General features: G+C 40.0%; 1 protein-coding gene across 4 annotated transcripts in view; it reads right to left on the bottom strand.

Annotated features, from left to right (window-relative positions):
• Nucleotides 1–241: 241 nt before the first annotated feature.
• The window catches only part of LOC114300912 (ARM repeat superfamily protein), a 54551-nt gene continuing 34018 nt past the window's right edge, over nt 242–20774 (bottom strand). For all 4 annotated transcript variants that reach the window (XM_082898739.1, XM_082898740.1, XM_082898741.1 and 1 more), the window contains exons 26-30: nt 13278–13424; nt 12817–12945; nt 2518–2616; nt 1751–1789; nt 242–773 (exon numbers count right to left, since the gene is read on the bottom strand). In XM_082898739.1, the coding sequence (XP_082754865.1) occupies nt 636–773; nt 1751–1789; nt 2518–2616; nt 12817–12945; nt 13278–13424 (552 nt within the window). In that variant the 3' untranslated portion in view covers nt 242–635. The remainder of the gene's footprint in view (nt 774–1750; nt 1790–2517; nt 2617–12816; nt 12946–13277; nt 13425–20774) is intronic.

Raw genomic sequence — 20774 nt, 5'->3', positions numbered from 1 at the left:
CATAAAATAAATTTTTTCGGTGGGAGGTCCAAAACAAATATATGTATACAAAGTTGTGCACATTAAAAGTTTTGAAGAAAGAAATTTCACCACCAGAACCACAAAACACCGCTGCAACTATCACCACTGCACCACCACCAAACACCACCACCGCTGCCACCTCAACCAAATTTAAGAAACCTAAAACTTTAACAAAAGAAACGAAAACAGAGATAGAGAGAGAGAGAGAGAGAGAGAGAGATTTCAACTCTGCAACCAAAAACTATGGCATCTCATTTACAATTTTTTTCGGTGTTTCTTCTGAAAAAGATCGATCATGTCAAGCATAACATATGCAGCAAAAACTACAATCATTTGAAATGGAAAACCATTCCACAACCAATTTCTATCTTCCTACCCCAACGACTGTCATGTAAAAATATATCAAAACATCCCCAAAACTTCCATGTTAAAACCCCCACGTGAGCAGACAACTCAATTCTCAAAATAAACCTTTGCAATACAGAATTTTCTACTCGTTCCTTCTCTTCTCTTTTGGTTGGATAGGTAGGGGTAGGGGGAAGGTGTTATATACATAGGTTTTTTTTTTTAATATTATTTTTAAAGTACTTGAATGCAGTGAGCAGAGTTGAATATTATCTAGTACGGAAGTCGTTCCTGAATCTGGTCAGGTTCTGGGTGAATTTGTCCCTGTTCTTCGTTTCCAAGCTTCGAGAGATGTCTGCCATAAGTTGGTCAAAGCACAATGAAAGTCGCTGTTGTTGATCCACTGGCTGTAACAATGATAGATACAATAATCATCTTGCAATAATTATAGATAGAGAAGTCTAAGTTACATCTGCTGTTAATAATTATCCAAAGGAGTGACTTCAGCTTTACAATTTACATCTTTTTCACAAGTCAAAAATTCCCAACAAAGAAATATTTAAAACCCAATAATTGTGGGTATGTCATAGTGGAATGTTTTAGACACAAGTTTCACTACAGATTTTTTTTTTTTTAACCCCAAGTAAGTTTCAATAGATTTTCAAAGTTCTCACCAGATTCAGTTCTAGGAAATTATACGGTTACCTACATTGCATGATGTTAGTTTAATCTGATAACATGTTTAAGTCACCAATTATTCCAAAAGTTTAAGTTCTTACGAAATAGGCCTAACAATGCGTATCAAGCTAACAGCTCTTCACATGCGAACCCGTCTCACACATAGAGAGACAAACAGGCGGAGAAAAAACGTGCATGGAGACAGACAAAACAAAGAGCACAATGACAGAGATAATGGTGGCGACAAGACTTGAACCTAGGATCTCTTGGAACCCTAGAGCTCCGACACCATGTTAGATCACCAATTGTCCCAAATAAGCTGTTAGCCAAATCAAACTACAACTAAGGACAAAATCATAAAATACACAATTAAAGCATTGGTAAATCCTATCATCTTTTATAAGCTATCCAACAAATATTTTAAATAAAATCCTTACTTTGTTTATGCTTTATTCTATAAAACCATCTAGCAGAGAAGCACTGTTTAAATTTAGAAAGTAGCATGCTGGAGAAACAAGATGACTGCTTGGCTAGTAGTCTTTAGTTCATAAGCGAGACCTAATTGGTTTCACCTACAACGTGAGCACCTAACACCTTACAGTCGCACAGCCCAATGGAAGAAAGAAAAACACTTTATAAACAAATTCCTAGACAACATGCAACAAATGTTAATCGATAGCAATCAAATAGAGGACATCAAACTTACTTGTGAAGCCAAAATCTGCGCTTTCAAATTTGTGAACATCTGCAAGATATCATGGTCATACAAGTTAATTTGAAAAGCACAAACAGAACGGAAGTTTCAATTCACAGATAGGGTTCTTCATATGAGACAAAGTACAAATTTCAATTACTGTATGAAATGACTCGCTCTCAACATAGTATTTGCTCTCCAACTAAATAGAAGTCTCATTTATTTGGTTGTATCCCTGCCCACAAAGCCAGGATTCAATCCTGGGTCATACAGCTCAGCTGGTTCGCAGCTTAAATACAAGTCAGACATCAATTTTTAGGCACTGGATAATCCAACCAATCAACAGATCCCAAAAAGGATATGGCATCTTGAACTCAACTCTATAATAGGGAAAAACTTCTGGGAACTTTGATAGCCACACTCATTATAGTAGGAATTTTGTTTTATTTATTTATTTATATTTATTGCTAAGCCATACACATGAAGGAACTAAAGCAAAGTAGCATGCACTTCGTGTTCCTCTTAAGATGGAACTAATGTAGTCCATTCAAAGTTCTATTGGTTATTCCTATAATTCTTTATGTTCCTATTGGTTGACTGTGTTACTAAAAAAGACATGTTTACATTCTCAAGTTGTAAATATAATTCAAAACATCTGTTTTAGATTCCAACCCCTTTTAAGACTACTGTTTAGTTTGTACTTGCCATACAAAAGAACTGCGAAACAGGAAGACTACAAAACAAGAACGGAATTGAAAATTTGCAGTTTCAACTATTACCTCTTCACTTATAAGTATCAAGCTCAACATTGGTCTGCTAAGGCTCCACTGGTTGCCACAGTCCTCAAATAGGACAATCTCAAAGAGGGTTTTCAATATCTAGTTAAGTAACAAAATAAATAATCAGCAATAACAAAAAGGAGAGAGAGAGAGAGAGATGGCAAGTATATCAAGAATTTAGATAAATATGGCATGAATATTAACAAAGAAGAACAAAAAATATTAAAAGCAAGACACATACAATTTTTCACTCATCATTGAACAAAATGAAGTGCTTCTAAATTTTTGTAAGATCAGATGAGATGTATCAAAGGAAATTTGGATCCAAATCACACATTTATGAAAGAAATTTGTGTGATCAGATGAGATGAATCAATGGTTTTTTGTTACATTTAAAAACCATAAAATATCGTTCCTCCATAAAGAATGCCCATCTAATGCATTCTACCAAAGGTCAAAATGATGCGTGTAATCCCTCATGATATTGTTCTGAAAATTATTGTGCCAAGAAAAAGAGAAAAAAAAAATAAGAACAATTTCTCATATCACAAAGGATCATCTCGCATAAAGTGAGCCAAGCACATTATACAAAGGTATTGAAAATTATAAATAAAATGTCACCAATGCAAACAATATTGCATCACCTCCAATTTATTATCATTTATCATAATTATATTTGATATGACACCATTCACTGTCGGCATTATGAGAAACCAAATCCTATGGTTCTCAATTGTCATTACAATATTTAAGGTGATAATATGCATTTCAAATGAAGAGAAATAAGTTAACTACTTATAAAAAAAAAGAAGAAAAAGAAGAAGTATAGCGATCCCGGGTTTACCCTTGTTATACCGTGATCCGGACATGTGTCCGTGGATGTTGGTAGTTGTTTATTATTTTGTTTACATCCTTTTACTTCGTATTTGAGTTATAGGATGTGTTGGGCGGATTTGTTTTAGGTTGGTTGTGTTTAGAAACCAAAACTAGTTGCCCAGATTTTTGGCCTGTGCGCTCGAGCGGAGGTGTTGGCGCTCAAGCGGGTAATACACCCATCCAGTATTTTGTTGTGCAGTGTTGTACGCTCGAGCGTAGGGTTGGGAGCTCGAGCGGAGGCCTGGTTCTGCAAAAGTGCTGGGCGAGTGCATTCTGCGCTCGAGCGGGCGGTTGGCCGCTCGAGCGGAAGTCTGTGAGTGACCGCTCGAGCAGGGTGTTTTACGCTCGAGCGGAGACCTGGGTTAAAGTCCCGAATTTGTGACTCTTCAAATCACTTTTTCACTTTCTCTTCTCTCTCTTACTTTTCCAAAATCACCATTGTTGAGCCTCTCACTCTAGACTCTACCTTCTCTCTAGGTTTTGATCTAGTAGGAGTGATTTACTCACCTTTGGCCTTTACAAAAAAGTTGTTGATCGTCGAGGGCTTCATTTTAATCTGAAAATCTCGGGTTTTGGAGCACGTTGGGTTTTGTCGTCTTCTCCTTTGGGACTCCGAATTTGAGGTAGGGATATCCTACTCCTCTCTATGGGTTTTGTCTTTAAATTTTGGCATTTTGAGATGTTGGGCTTGGTTTGGTAATTTTATGAAAGTTTGGGGCTTTTGTGTAATTTTACAAAAGTTGGGGTTTTATTCATAATAAACCTAGATGCATGTTTGGCATGAAAAAAATGGAAGGATTGTTGAATCATTGATGAAAATGGGACCTAAGGGTTGAAATGTTAATTATGGGAATTGACCTAATTACATTGTTTAATTAATTTGGATAATTAATTGAGAAGAATGAAGAAATGAAATGTTGATTGAATATCCATTGTGCATTTATTTTCTGTTTAGAAATAACTGCTTTGGGCTATCGGTGGGGGATAGTCGTGATTGTTGTAGACAATGCATGATGAAACTAATCAATGAAATGTGTCATGGAACTTGACGGTTGATAGAATACATTAATTGTATGTATTGGGTGATTGTATATAGAACCATTGTGTTTGTATACGTTATGTGTAGAGGAGGAGATAGGGGATGTACTCCGCGGTTTAGGGGAAGATAGGGGATGTACCTCTAAACCGGATAGGAATTGGGAGGAGATAGGGGATGAACTCCGTAGACACAGCTCATATGCTTGTCTAGAGAAGTGAAGATAGAGCTCATATGCTTATCTTTGTGAAGTGTGGATACAGCTTATATGCTTATCTGTGAATGTGGGATATTGTTGTTATACATATCTGTTGAGAATGTGGATATAGCTTTTATGCTTATCTGAATGTGAGATATAGTTTTTATACATATCTGTGGAAATGATGATAGAGCTAGCATGCTTATCTGTTGAAAAAGGGAAAATGAAAGGTAACTTGGACTCATAAGTTGAAAGACATAAATATGTGATTTATGTGATTGTATCAGTGTTGACCATCTATCAATTGCTAATATTTTAGTCATTGTCCATGGTTGGTTTAGTGTATTTCTACTGGGCTGTGGCTCACCCTATATGGGAATATCATTTTCAGGTGCAAGAAGCATGCCACCTCCAAGGACATAGCTGGGAGGCTAGTGGCGGACATACTTTTGTCGGTTAACTTTTGATGTATTACATGTAACTTCAAGCCAAGGGCTTTATGTGTAAACGAGTTAGTACTCTTTTGTTGTAACCAAGTGTTAACTTGGAAAGCTGTAAGCCTGTAGGGCATTTTGTTATGATGTTAAAATGTAATACTTATGTAATGGATCTCTAATGAATAAAGGAATGTGGTTAGTTTATATGTAAATGCATGTCTTATCTGATGGGTTTAATGTTGTTATCTTGAGGGCGTTACAACTTGGTATCAGAGCGTACCGGGTTCGAATACTTTGGGTACGTGGGAAGTGATTAGTATCACAATGGGTTTGTCTCGCTTGATAGAGACTTAGATGTAGTATCATATGCTATGTGCTTAAATGCTAACATGCTTATGTGACTATGTGGGTATGGGATTTAATTTCTAGGATGTTGATTGGATCCTTGAGTTTCTGGGAGTCTTGTTGGAAAAGCACTTGATCAATGCTGTTTCTAACCGGAACTCTAGTAACGTCTCGGGACTATCATTATCCGGAAATGAAATTCGTAAGTGCTTATGTGTTTATGTGCTTATGTGGAGTGAATTACAGTTGTCCATGTATTAGGACGTGAGTGTTTAGTTTCGGCACATTTGTGAATGTGCTAACGTTCTGTGTTGCCTTTATTAGGATGTCAGGACGAGGAAGAGGTGCTAGGCGTGGTAGACCTGCGAGGCAGGAAGTACCATTACCTGGTGAGATTCCGGCAGTACAGGAGGGGGTTGGGCAGGCCACTGTGGCCGAGCCAGTGGGTCAACAGGCTATGGGTGCCTTGGCCAGGGAGATAGCAGGAGCTTTGGGTATTCTTAGAGCTGGGAATCAGGCAGCTGAGACAGGGCCTTCTTTCTTGAAAAGAGAGTTCTTCCGGTCTAATCCGGATGAGTTTATCGGGGATCCGAAGGAGCCACTGAAGGCTGATGAGTGGTTAGAACAGATGAGTAAGACGTTCGAGATGCTTGGCATTGAGGACGGAGCACTGAAAGTGACCTTGGCATCCTTCCAGCTGAAGGGAGATGCGGGTCAATGGTGGAAGTACGAGAAGGCTCGTGTGGGCAGTACTTGGGAGGCGTTTATAAATGCTTTTCAGGAGAGGTTTTTGTCTGCAGCAGCTAGGGAGAAGCTGAGGGATCAGTTTAGCCGGCTTAAACAGCAGGGCTTGTCAGTGGCCGAGTTTGAGGCTACTTTTACCAGTCTGTCCAGGTTTGCACCGGAACTGGTGGCGTCTGAGGAACGCCGTTGCTATGAGTTTGAGCGGAAGTTGAGGCGGGGCCTCAAGTTGAGAGTTGGTGGGTCTTACATTCGAGAGTATAGACACCTAGTTGATGCTGCTGCTCATATGGAGATTATGATGCAGGAGGAGGAGGAAGAACAGAGGGGCTCCAAGAGGAGCCAGGATAGTCAGAGTGATGGCAGGAGACAGAAGGGTTATAACCCTCAGCAGTCTCAGGGTGCAGTCTCTAGATCGACCTTTCCAGTGCCGAGTGTAGGCTCGAGGAGAGGCAGTCAGGGGGAATTTACTTGTTACAAGTGTGGCCAGCTGGGTCACAAGGTTTCGGTTTGCCCGCAGAAGGGTGGGGGTCAGAAAGCTGCTTCTTCTTCAGCTAGACCGCAGAGTCAGAGTTTGGGCAGGGGGCAGCTCTTGACTTGTTATCAGTGTGGACAACCTGGGCACATGAAGAGGTTTTGCCCACAGTTGAGTGCCACTTCGGGAGCGTCTGGTTCTAGGCAGACGCAGGGTTTTCAGCCAGCTCAGTCTGTGCAGGCCTCGAGGGCCAATCCGGGAGCTTCGTCATCCCAGTCTGTGCAGCAGTCTTTTGCTCCGAGAGGTGAGCAGGTGGACCAGGGGCCTACGAGGCGCGTGTATGCTGTTACCGCGCAGGATTTAGTACCGGCTCCATCAGTAGTGAGAGGTACTTTTCTGTTTTGCAACTCAGTTGCTAGTGTGTTGATAGACACGGGTGCATCTCATTCTTTTGTATCTGCTGCATTTGCATCAGTTTTGGAATTGGAGTTAGCACAGTTAGCATCTCCTATTTGTGTGGTATCGCCTTTGGGTGGTGAGTTGATCCTGAAACAGGGTGTTAGCGGATGTGATATAGAGGTCGCCGACTATAGGCTTCCTTTTCCGTTTGTTGTCATGCCCATGAAGGGTTTTAATGTTATTTTGGATATGGACTGGCTATCGTCATACCGGGCTGTTATTGATTGCTACCGCCAGAGGGTCACGTTATGTACCTTGAGCGAGGAGTGGTTCCATTTCTTGGGAGACCGGGTTGGTAGTGTTTTGCCACCGGGGTATGATTCGCGAGGGCGAAGTGAACTTAGTAGTCTACTTGCTAGCTTTGGGAGTGGTGAGAGTGGTGAGACCCAGCATGTATTGCCGAGGGTGGTTTGTGAGTATTCGGATGTCTTTCCCGAAGATCTTGTTAGTTTGCCACCTCATCGAGAGATAGAGTTCTCTATCGATTTAGTGCCCGGCACGGCGCCGATTTCTATGGCACCTTACCGTTTTGCTCCAGCAGAGTTGGTTGAGTTGAAAGTTCAGCTCCAGGAATTGCTAGATAAGGGTTTTGTTCGCCCTAGTGTTTCACCGTGGGGAGCACCGGCACTCTTTGTTAAAAAGAAAGATGGTGCCTTGAGATTGTGTATTGACTATCGGAAGTTGAATCGGGCTACGGTTAAGAATAAGTATCCTATGCCCCGTATAGATGATTTGTTTGACCAATTGAAGGGTTCCCGTTGTTTCTCTAAGATAGACTTGAGATCGGGTTACCACCAGTTGAGGGTCAGGGATGAGGATATTCCAAAGACGGCATTCCGTACGCGGTATGGCCACTATGAGTTTCTGGTGATGCCATTTGGGCTTACCAATGCACCGGCAGTCTTTATGGACTTGATGAACCGGGTTTTCCGGGAGTTCTTAGACCGATTTGTGGTCGTCTTCGTGGACGACATTCTTATCTATTCGCCTTCTGAGGAGGAGCACGAGGCACACTTGAGAGTGGTGCTTGAGTTACTTAGAGTCCATAGGCTGTATGCCAAGTTTGGGAAGTGTGAGTTCTGGCTGAGGGAAGTCAAATTCTTAGGCCACGTGGTATCCGGGGAAGGGGTGTCTGTTGATACATCCAAGGTTGAGGCAGTGCAGGATTGGGCACAGCCTAAGAGTGTGTTTGAGATCCGCAGTTTTCTGGGATTAGCAGGGTATTACCGTCGGTTTGTGAAAGATTTCTCCAGGTTAGCGTCACCGTTGACTAGACTGACTCGGAAGGGAGTCAAGTTTGTGTGGAGTGAGACTTGTGAAAAGTCGTTCCAAGAGCTGAAAGTTAGATTGACCACCGCTCCGGTGTTGATTATTCCGGAGAGAGGGTTGGGTTATGCGGTTTATTGTGATGCCTCACGAGAGGGTTTGGGTTGTGTGTTGATGCAAGAGGGAAAAGTGGTAGCTTATGGCTCACGTCAGTTGAAAACACATGAGAAAAATTACCCCACACACGACCTAGAGTTAGCAGCAGTGATCTTTGCCTTGAAAATCTGGAGGCACTACCTTTATGGTGAGAAGTTCGAGGTATTCTCGGATCATAAGAGTTTGAAGTACCTGTTTACACAGAGAGACTTGAATTTGAGGCAGAGGAAGTGGATGGAGTTCATCGAGGATTATGATTTTGAGTTGCATTATCATCCGGGAAAGGCCAATGTTGTGGCCGATGCCCTTAGTAGGAAGACCATTAGTGATGTAACTAGTATAGCCATCCGGGAATGGGAGATGTTGGGAGCACTTGGCGAGTTTGATTTGCGACTGGGCGAATCTGTTGAGGCTGCGGCCTTGTTTTCTGTTGTTGCGCAGCCTACACTTGTGATTAGAGTGTTAGAGGCACAGAGAGGTGACCTTGAGGTAGAATCCCTCCGAGAGAAGATCTCTAGTGGGACAGTTGAGAAGGGTTTGACGGTGTATCCCGACCTGAGTGTGAGATACCGAGACCGTTTGTTTGTACCAGAGTTTTGCCGTGAGGAAGTACTCCGAGAGTTTCATCATTCGTGCCTTGCGGTGCATCCGGGAGGTACTAAGATGTATCAGGATTTGGGTCGCCAGTTTTGGTGGCGGGGTATGAAGAGAGATGTGGCTGTTTTCGTATCGAAGTGCCTTACTTGCCAGCAAGTGAAGGCCGAGCATCAGAGGCCAGCAGGTTTGTTGCAACCCTTGCCTATTGCCGAGTGGAAGTGGGAGCATGTCACTATGGACTTCGTTGTAGGTCTTCCGAGGATTCAGCGGGGTAGTGATGCTATTTGGGTGGTTGTAGACCGGTTGACTAAGTCGGCGCACTTTATTCCTATGCGCGTGAAAGATTCGGTAGATCATCTTGCCGATTTGTATATTCGGGACATAGTGAGATTGCACGGGGTCCCAGTGACGATCGTCTCAGATAGAGATCCTCGTTTTACTGCTAGGTTGTGGCAGAGTTTGCAGAGTGCCCTGGGCACTAAGTTGACCTTTAGTACGGCTTATCATCCTCAGACTGACGGGCAGTCCGAGCGTACTATTCAGATCCTCGAGGATATGCTTCGGGGTTGTGTCCTGGACTTCAGTGGGACGTGGGAGAGGCACTTGCCATTGGTAGAGTTTGCCTACAACAACAGTTTTCAGTCTAGCATCGGTATGGCACCGTTTGAGGCCTTGTATGGCCGACCATGTAGGTCTCCAGTGTGTTGGGCCGAGGTGGGTGATGCACCTTTGTTGGGTCCAGAGTTAGTTAGGGAGACGACGGAGAAAGTTGAGCTTATCCGTAGGAGGCTTGTTACAGCCCAGAGTCGACAAAAGAGTTATGCCGACCGTAGGAGGAGGCCTTTGGCGTTTGAGGTAGGTGATCATGTCTTTCTGAAGATATCACCTAGACGAGACCTGATGAGGTTTGGGAAGAGTGGGAAGTTATCCCCTCGGTTTATTGGTCCTTTTGAGATCCTTGAGAGGATTGGTGAGGTTGCTTATCGATTAGCCTTACCGCCGCAGTTGTCCGGAGTGCATGACGTGTTTCATGTGAGTATGCTTCGGAAGTATGAGCCAGATCCATCACATGTGTTGGATTGGACTGATTTAGAGGTAGATGAGGATGCCTCGTATGAGGAGAGACCGGTACGGGTCTTGGATAGGCGGGACCAGGTCCTGCGTGGCAAGACCATTCCTTTGGTGAAAGTCTTGTGGAAACATCACGGAGTGGAGGAAGCCACTTGGGAACGTGAGTTGGGAGTCCGTGAGAAATATCCGGACTTGTTTGTTGATATGTAATCTTGTATTTAAATTTTTACATTTTGTTGAACTTAAGAGCTTCTATATATGTCTTAAGTTGTGAAACATTGAGAATGTTTTGATTATTGGAAGTATGTTTGGAACTTGCCTCATATGGAAGTTGAATGTGACACTATATGTGTTGAATATATTGTTGAAATTGGAAAGATAGTGCATAATGTTGATGCATGTTGAAAATACATATGTTGTTTACATATTGTGATATGTCTCTTGTTAAAGGGATGGGATGACCGGTAATGGGTCGAATTGTTGAAAGTTAAATTGTAACATTGTCTAAAATAAAGGAAAACTTGTTTTGAGAACTTGTGCTTAATTTCGGGGGCGAAATTCTTTAAGGGGGGGAGGTTATAGCGATCCCGGATTTACCCTTGTTATACCGTGATCCGGACATGTGTCCGTGGATGTTGGTAGTTGTTTATTATTTTGTTTACATCCTTTTACTTCGTATTTGAGTTATAGGATGTGTTGGGCGGATTTGTTTTAGGTTGGTTGTGTTTAGAAACCAAAACTAGTTGCCCAGATTTTTGGCCTGTGCGCTCGAGCGGAGGTGTTGGCGCTCGAGCGGGTAATACACCCATCCAGTATTTTGTTGTGCAGTGTTGTACGCTCGAGCGTAGGGTTGGGAGCTCGAGCGGAGGCCTGGTTCTGCAAAAGTGCTGGGCTAGTGCATTCTGCGCTCGAGCGGGCGGTTGGCCGCTCGAGCGGAAGTCTGTGAGTGACCGCTCGAGCGGGGTGTTTTACGCTCGAGCGGAGACCTGGGTTAAAGTCCCGAATTTGTGACTCTTCAAATCACTTTTTCACTTTCTCTTCTCTCTCTTACTTTTCCAAAATCACCATTGTTGAGCCTCTCACTCTAGACTCTACCTTCTCTCTAGGTTTTGATCTAGTAGGAGTGATTTACTCACCTTTGGCCTTTACAAAAAAGTTGTTGATCGTCGAGGGCTTCATTTTAATCTGAAAATCTCGGGTTTTGGAGCACGTTGGGTTTTGTCGTCTTCTCCTTTGGGACTCCGAATTTGAGGTAGGGATATCCTACTCCTCTCTATGGGTTTTGTCTTTAAATTTTGGCATTTTGAGATGTTGGGCTTGGTTTGGTAATTTTATGAAAGTTTGGGGCTTTTGTGTAATTTTACAAAAGTTGGGGTTTTATTCATAATAAACCTAGATGCATGTTTGGCATGAAAAAAATGGAAGGATTGTTGAATCATTGATGAAAATGGGACCTAAGGGTTGAAATGTTAATTATGGGAATTGACCTAATTACATTGTTTAATTAATTTGGATAATTAATTGAGAAGAATGAAGAAATGAAATGTTGATTGAATATCCATTGTGCATTTATTTTCTGTTTAGAAATAACTGCTTTGGGCTATCGGTGGGGGATAGTCGTGATTGTTGTAGACAATGCATGATGAAACTAATCAATGAAATGTGTCATGGAACTTGACGGTTGATAGAATACATTAATTGTATGTATTGGGTGATTGTATATAGAACCATTGTGTTTGTATACGTTATGTGTAGAGGAGGAGATAGGGGATGTACTCCGCGGTTTAGGGGAAGATAGGGGATGTACCTCTAAACCGGATAGGAATTGGGAGGAGATAGGGGATGAACTCCGTAGACACAGCTCATATGCTTGTCTAGAGAAGTGAAGATAGAGCTCATATGCTTATCTTTGTGAAGTGTGGATACAGCTTATATGCTTATCTGTGAATGTGGGATATTGTTGTTATACATATCTGTTGAGAATGTGGATATAGCTTATATGCTTATCTGTGAATGTGGGATATTGTTGTTATACATATCTGTTGAGAATGTGGATATAGCTTTTATGCTTATCTGAATGTGAGATATAGTTTTTATACATATCTGTGGAAATGATGATAGAGCTAGCATGCTTATCTGTTGAAAAAGGGAAAATGAAAGGTAACTTGGACTCATAAGTTGAAAGACATAAATATGTGATTTATGTGATTGTATCAGTGTTGACCATCTATCAATTGCTAATATTTTAGTCATTGTCCATGGTTGGTTTAGTGTATTTCTACTGGGCTGTGGCTCACCCTATATGGGAATATCATTTTCAGGTGCAGGAAGCATGCCACCTCGAAGGACATAGCTGGGAGACTAGTGGCGGACATACTTTTGTCGGTTAACTTTTGATGTATTACATGTAACTTCAAGCCAAGGGCTTTATGTGTAAACGAGTTAGTACTCTTTTGTTGTAACCAAGTGTTAACTTGGAAAGCTGTAAGCCTGTAGGGCATTTTGTTATGATGTTAACATGTAATACTTATGTAATGGATCTCTAATGAATAAAGGAATGTGGTTAGTTTATATGTAAATGCATGTCTTATCTGATGGGTTTAATGTTGTTATCTTGAGGGCGTTACAAGAAGCAACTTACTTCAGGAAACACACCAGGGCAATCTGCAACATGCCGAGCAAGATTAAGAGCAGCTGGTGTAGTGAGGGACTCTCCAACCGTTATGTGATTGAAATAATAAGTAGCCAAATTATCAACTGCAGATGCACACTGACATAACAAATTCAAAGGATTATTTAATGGAAAAACATCTCAAGGGAGCTGCAGTACTCTTGTATCATACCATTACAAGAATGATTGTGTATGTTAAGAAAATTAAGAATGAAGTGCCTAAGTAAACACTCTCATAACACAATGGAAGGGTAAAAGCAATGTGAGAAGGGTTTCAAGAACCTAGAGAGAAGGAAAAAAAATATATATATATATATATATAATATTTTAGTTTTGTCCAGCACGAAAAAAAAAAAAAAAAAAAAAAAAAAAAAAAAAAAAAAAAAAAGAAGAAAAAAGGGACAAAATGTCAAGAGAGATAACAAACAAACCTGTGATATGATATTTGCATCCAGTCCTCTGAGGCCTGATTCAAGAGATCCTACAATATACCTAAAAGTGCTTGTATCCAGATTCAAAACAAAAGTGACATGGCTATTCAGAAGAACCTCCAGGAATGCAAAATACGCTCCTGTGAGCTGCAAGAATGAAAGGAAATATAATTAATCAGATAATCAATAAAAATAACTATTATTCTTCTGTATAGTAAGACAAGAACTATAAAATTATCTGTTTTGAGTTTCGTTTCCAATCTTATAAAAGATTTCTTCTTTCCGATAAATAAATTCAAAATGGGTGGTATGACTATATCAAAAACACCCCAAGGGTGCGAACATACACAAAAAGCATCAAAAGAGCTCTACAGAGAAATGTAGTTAGGCTATAAAATCAACAAGAAGAAAAGAGGATTCACAAAAAGATCCTTTACACCGAAAGTATGCAGGAGATCCATTTTCAGCTTATAAGTCATCAATTCCATTTCAAAAGTGCACTTATTTGTCTCCCAGTCTCCCTCCACAAGATCCACATCAAACATAAGTGAGCCACCATCCATGCCTTCTTCTTTGTCTTCCTCCTATAACAGTGCCCCCAACAACCTTGACCGATCTTGACATCACCCACTCAACCCCAAAGGTGGAGAAAAGCAAATCCTGAAGCTCCGTTGCCACTTAGCAATGAAGGAAGCAAATGATTGACTTATAAGTTAACACAAACATCTACTAGACACCCTGTAACCACGGTTCATCATGCTACCCAAGCAAAGAAATCCAACCTAAAAGGAACTCTTGGGAAAAGTCTGAGTTTTTAATAGTGAAAATCCAAAACAGTAAGTACAGTACTATCACACAAAAAAAAAATGCTTGCACATCTGTTCTCCTAATTGAGGTGCATATTACATATATATATTTAATTAACACAAAAATACAAAAGAGGTGTAGAGACAACCTAGCACCTATAAGATGCATAAGAATTCTAAAAAGGGGGAGAGAGATAAGAAATTGAAGGAAAAGTGAGGGGGGGAAAAAGGAAAAGCAAAAGGGAAATCATAGTGGAAGCCCTCAAACTCACAACTGAAGTAAGAATCACCACTGTAGACCTCACTACACCTCTTTAATCTGTTAATCTCATCACTGGAATGAATTTAGATCACTAATTAAAAGAAACAGAATTAGAGACAGTGCTTAGGTTGATTTACTCTTTTGGGAGAAATTTCAAATTTTGAAACATTTGGTGAGTACTATGGTGTCCTCCTACCTTTTGAGATCCTTGAATCATTTTTTTTTTTTTTTTTAAACCGGCAAAGAATATTATTAAGCACAAGCAAGAAAAGAGAAAGAGGACAAGGAGTACTCAAATAAGTTCCTAAACAACAACAAAAACCAAAAATAAATAGGAAAACCAAAAACTAGGAATGGCAAACAGCAGCCCAATCCCTAAAAATCAAGAAAAAGGGAACTCCTTTAAAAGGTCTAGACACAAAAGCCCAAAGCAAAGCTAAATATCTCCCCTTGTCCCATAAGATTCATCACTCGACTCCTTTCCTTCAAAGATCCTTGAATTCCTCTCCAGCCATAAGGACCAAAAAGTGGCACAAACAATACTCTAGCTGCTTCCAAATCCTGCAAACCTAACAAGAAGCATAAGTGTACATTCCTTCAGAGAAATCCACTGATCATCACACAAATTGAAAAGACGCTGCCATAGTTAAAGAGCCACCAGACAATGGAGAAATAAATGATCCGCCGATTCCAGACTACTCGTGCACATCACGCACCATTGAGAACAAAGAAAATGATTAGGCCTTCTCCTTTGGAAGAGATCATAGGTCATGACACCTCCTTGAGCTAAGGATCACATGAAAAACTTCAATTTATGGGAAACAACCACTGTCCAGATTTTCTTGTGACGAGGAAACAACTGGACAGAAGATTTATCAATGAGTGTATCAAACAAAGACTTACACGAGAATACCCCTGAGGGAGTGATACTCCAAACCCTTCTATCACAAAATGAAGATAAAGAAATCCCCTCAATCAATTACAACAAAGAAGCCAACTCATGAGACTCCATATCGCTTAAATTCCTAAGAAAGTTGAAGTTCCAAGAGGTTGGTGCCACATTAGAGCATGCCACCAACGCAATTGACACATTCCGGTAACTGACCAATCTGTAAATCAATGGAAAAACTCTATCAAAAGAGGTAACCCCCAACCACATATCTTCCCAAAACCGAATACAAACCCCATTACCCACTCTCAAAGACAAGAAAGGAGACACTATAAGATATAAACGAGAGATGGACTTCCAAGGAGACCGAAAATTGCCTCTACTAACCACATTAGAATCTCTACCATTGTCCTGAACTCCATACTTACTTTTAATGATGGAACACCATAGTGACTCACTTTCACTAGAGAATTTTCACAACCATTTGCTCAAGAGTGCAATGTTCCTAGTAACAATATTCCCGATAGCAAGACCCCCTTTCTCCTTAGGGAGAGAAACCACTTAACTAAGTGATTCTTTTTACCCTCATCACACCCTTCCTTGAATCATGAATCTCATGTATTGAGGATTTTGTGACCTTAGAACAAGATTAAAGTTGAATAAACCAAAAAATTTAACATTCAAGTGCCTAATAGATTAGGGAATCGATTCCGAATCATTTTGTCCCTAATTCAAAAACAAGAGAATTGATTAGGGAATCGATTCCATACCATACTATTCCATTGTCTAAAAATAGATTAATAATCGATTCCAGACCATTATGTCCCTGTTTCACATATAGAAGAATTGGTTAGAGTTTTGCATGAAAAGGGCCACCACTATCTATGGGAGGGTGGAAGGGGGACGTGTACAAGTGAAAAAGTTAGTGTCACACGACTCATTAATCGGTATGAAATCAATTCTAACTAAGATCTTTATTCGAACAAGCGAGAATCAATTAAAGAATCAACTCACACTTATATAAGACCTATAACCCATGAAGAAGAGTTGTCCTAATTTCTTATGTTTTGATTTGTATACCAATATACATTGTTTGTTATGCTTATGTAGTGTTGATTTACTTGTGGATTAACACACTTTTGTGGGGTTAGAGATAAGTGGTGATATATCTTGGTTCTACTTTTATTAAAGCTTTTTAGAACTCAAATCTATGATACTTCATATAGAAAGTGATAGCTATTCAAGGAGATCTTACGTTCAGTATATTTTATACTACAAAGATGCCATCTATGAATTCGGTCCCAAGCATTATTAGAGGACGTTAAACATGCTAATAGTTTTGCTTAGATTTCAAGAGCTCTTGCCACTAGATTGTGATTTTGACGTAATTAGAGTTGCCCCGGTTATGTTTTGTTTAGCACCCCACGGATGGACATTATCACCATATTTAGAAATGAAAATGCAAAAGATATGTTATGCTTCAAATGTAAGTCAAGTTTCTAAGCTTTTTGTTTGTTTATATATATCTAAAACGGAGGTATAATTTGTCATAAAATAGCTTTGATATATCACTATTCATTGGGTTTATTCATTGGGTTTTGTCTCACCCCTTTTCCCTATATGTGTAGCAGATAATGGTGCTTGAAGGTTTTATGATTCAAGCTTTGTGAATATGTGAAAATGACTTCTGCACTCTAGCCTTTGGAACGAAAAGTCTTAGCATTGTGAAAAACCATTATTCATATTTGGCAGAATAGTTTGGGTAAAATTTATTTTTCATGTAAAATTGTAGTCCTCCTGTAATAATAATAATAAAAGTTAAAATAAAATAAATCCCTGAGTCAGCATTGTGATAAAAAAAATATTACAGTTTCATTTCTTTAAATTATGCATTTGTTCTGAATGGATGGTTGTAGGATAAACTTATAAAAGGATTGTAAGCTTTCCCTATTCAGAAAATTATACCCCAAAATTTATAAGAATACTACATATTTGTTCAATTAGGCCTTCAGCAGTCTAGAGACTATAGTTGGTCACTACTCTTAGTTTGGGATGGGATAGGGTCATGACATCTCCAATTTCAAATTTCCCAAATTTTGTAGTCTACACATCCTTTTCTAATAGCTCTCTACATCCAAACTCCATATAGATCACAACCCTCTTTTGAAATTCAGTCACTGCTATCCTCACCAAATTTGTAATGAAACACTTTTCTCCACACTTGGTTGTTCTCCAAGGAGTACCTCCATAGCCATCTTCCCATCCAGGCTATATTGAGGTGGTGAAAATGCAAAAGACCCAATCCTCCCTCACTGAGACGCTGACATACCTTCACATATCTCACTAGGTGAATTTTTTATTCATATGAGGGGTATGGTGCTAAATTTTGGGTGGTTAAAAATGAACATGTTCTGAAAATCAAGGTAGCTTAAATGAGAATGTTGAGATGGATGAGTAATGTTACAAGAAGCGATATAATGGGAAAGGAATTCATTAGAAAGAAGGTATTAGTGGCTCCAATTGAAGATAAAACCATTTTAATCCATTCTTGCAAGAGTGGAGTGTAATCCAATCCCGACTCAATAACTCCTAGAAATATCTCGAATTGGATCCCTAGCCAGTTGATATCTCCCTTTCTGGCTCTGCTTGTGTGCGAGAAAAATTCATTTGAGATGGTATGATTATGTACATTGTAGACCACTTAACACGTTTGTAAAGAGTGATTTGATCCACGTGGAGAAAGGTAAAAGATATAGCGGAAGGCTGAGGAGAACACGGGTTGAGAAATAAGAACTGGATCCATGTAGCCAACCTAAGAAATTGGGATTTTGACTTGAGTAGACATATTTGATGCTTAATATTTCCTCAAACAATGCGAGGAGTATTCCATTCAAATAGAATTTTTAAAATCACAAAATGCAACAACAAAGATTCTTTAATAAAAAGTTGAAAAAAGGGAAAAATAAAACTATCTAAATAATTCTAAGCAGGTAGTACCCCATTTAAGAACTTCATTTGCCTCTTTTCTTTGCTTTTTCCTTTTTCTTTTTGATAACTAGCCGCTTTTACTGTCTTTTCTTTTTTTTCCCAAATACGGTACAACCCATAATCATTTGCACTAGTATAAAAGAAAGCCTGCAAAACTCAACAGGACAAAAACACACGACCCAAAAACTCCACAAGAGAATCTAATAGACATTAAAGACAACTTCAGAGACCAATAAAGCAAAGAGCACACCAACTTCAATTCATGAGATGGAAGCTCCACACCATCAAAGGACCACATTAACCTTAGACGCTCCACATAACATATGATGTGACAAAATACTACAACATATTAGCAATCTTCCACACACATTCACCCTGGCAACACAACAAATCACCAACCGAACTCAATATGAACCAAGGTACACCAAACAGATATAACAAGAGGCACCACATATTTGCTACCTGACAATGCAACAGCAAATGGGTACCATATTATCTTCAGGCTTCCTAAACACGCAACACTAGTCAGTCACTTGGTGAGAAAAGCTTCCTTAAGAGGAGCTTTGTAAACCAAATACCTTTCAATGTAAAAGCTCAGACATCCCGACCATCAAGCACTCTCTAAACCAATCTGACACTGAACCTCAATCGTAAACAATTCTATTTGGCTATTTAAAAGATTAAAGAGAGATGTTATAATTATATTTACTAAAATGTTGCAATATATAACAATTAGAATCGTTTACAAAGATTGATTCATACTTTCTTGGTAGTCTAAGTAATCTCTATCCCAAATGGAAAAGGCTGCCACACCCTTATAAAAACTCTGATATTTGTTTCCGCCCCTAAATAATATCATATACATTTTATGTCCTTTACCATACAACTGTTAGAATGTGTTAGAATATTTCCTATTTTATTCTGATGAATATTTAGTATTCTTATTTTATGCCTTATGGCACTCTTGTAATTATGGTGATGATTTAATATAAAAGGGGATGAAATACCACTCATACCTCTAACTTTTCTCTTCTAAAAAATAACATGGTATCAAAGCCACTCTAAAACCCTAGAAATCACAACCCTATAGCCACCTTCACACCACCACTGCACCACCACACCAAACGCCATTCCCTTAGGGTTTCGGCAGGACCAGTCACAGTCTCCTAGGGCCTCGACAGGCCTTGCCGCATCCTTCTAGGACTTCGGCAGACCTAGCCGCAGCCTCCTAGGGCTTCGCTAGCACCCTAAGGCTCGTCGGAGCCCCCCTCTTTCCAACCCAGGTCTGTCAGTAGGCTTGGAGGTTCAGTCGGGTGGGTTTTCCTCCCTCCTCAGGCTACCGACCGCCACTCAGAACCTCTCTAGTTCAGTCGGCTCTCTAGTTCAAGTCGATTCTTTCTTCTCTTTGGTTCAGTTGACTCTCTCTCGTCAGTCGATCGTGTCGGCTCTGTCTTGGGTCTGGGTTAAAGTCCTTATTCAGTGATCTCATGTAATTTGTCTTCTTTCAGCTTTGTTTTTTTTCTTTTCTGTCTTCTTCAAAAAAAAAAAAAAAAAAAAAAAAAAAAAAAAAAAATGCTCTCTTAAATTCTTTTGTTTTTGTTCTGTTTGGTATGTTTTTCCATCTTCCGGGTTTGTGATTAGACCAGTGTTTGTTGTGAGGGTTCCTTAGTAGCGTATTCATAGCAGAATTGACTAGTGAGTCTACTACTTCACATGCTTCTCAGGACGGGTGTCCTGGTTTGCCTACTACTATGACTAATTCTCTTAACTCTAGCCAAAAAATCACCACTTCTCTCTTTAATGGTCAAAATTATCTAGCGTGGTCGTAGAGTTTGACTATATTTTTGAAGAGTAAAGGGAAGCTGGGATATGTTGATGGGCGCGTTCAGGCCCCCAGTCCCACCGATCCGGGTTATGATCAGTGGGAGATTGCCAAGTCTCTTATCATGGGCTGGTTGATATATTCCATGGTTCTGGAGATTGGTGAGGGATACCTGTCTATGGACACAACACAGGACATTTGGGAGGCTGTGGCCACTACATATTCCCACAAAGACAATTTTTTCCAGACTTTTGAGTTGCGACGCTCAATTGACCGGTCTGTCCAGGGTGAGATGACTATCCTCCAGTATTTTACTTTCCTTAGCAATGGATGGAAGAGACTTGATCATACTTTGTTCGTGAAACACTACTCACATGGTAAAACGACAGCTCTTATATTTTTTATGTGAATGATATTGTACTCACAGGGGATGATGTTGAGGAGATTCCTCGGTTAAAGAAGTATTTTGCCAATGAGTTTGAAATCAAAGACTTAGGTAGCTTGAAGTACTTTCTAGGTATTAAAGTTGCTCAGTCCAGATAGGGCATCTTCATATGTCAAAAAAAGTATGTGCTTGATTTGCTAAAAGAAACTAGAATGCTTAGAGGCAAAGCCTGTGATACACCACTAGAGCCTGCACTGAAGTTTAGTGAGGATCAAGCAAGCGAGCATGTAGACAGGGGAAGATATCAGTGACTAGTGGATAAGCTTATCTACTTATCCCATTCAC

This window comes from Camellia sinensis, chromosome 12 (genome assembly GCF_055761805.1).
Source record: "Camellia sinensis isolate YWXY chromosome 12, ASM5576180v1, whole genome shotgun sequence".
NCBI classification, from domain to species: domain Eukaryota; kingdom Viridiplantae; phylum Streptophyta; class Magnoliopsida; order Ericales; family Theaceae; genus Camellia; species Camellia sinensis.
This window is presented reverse-complemented; position numbering and strand designations above follow the sequence as displayed.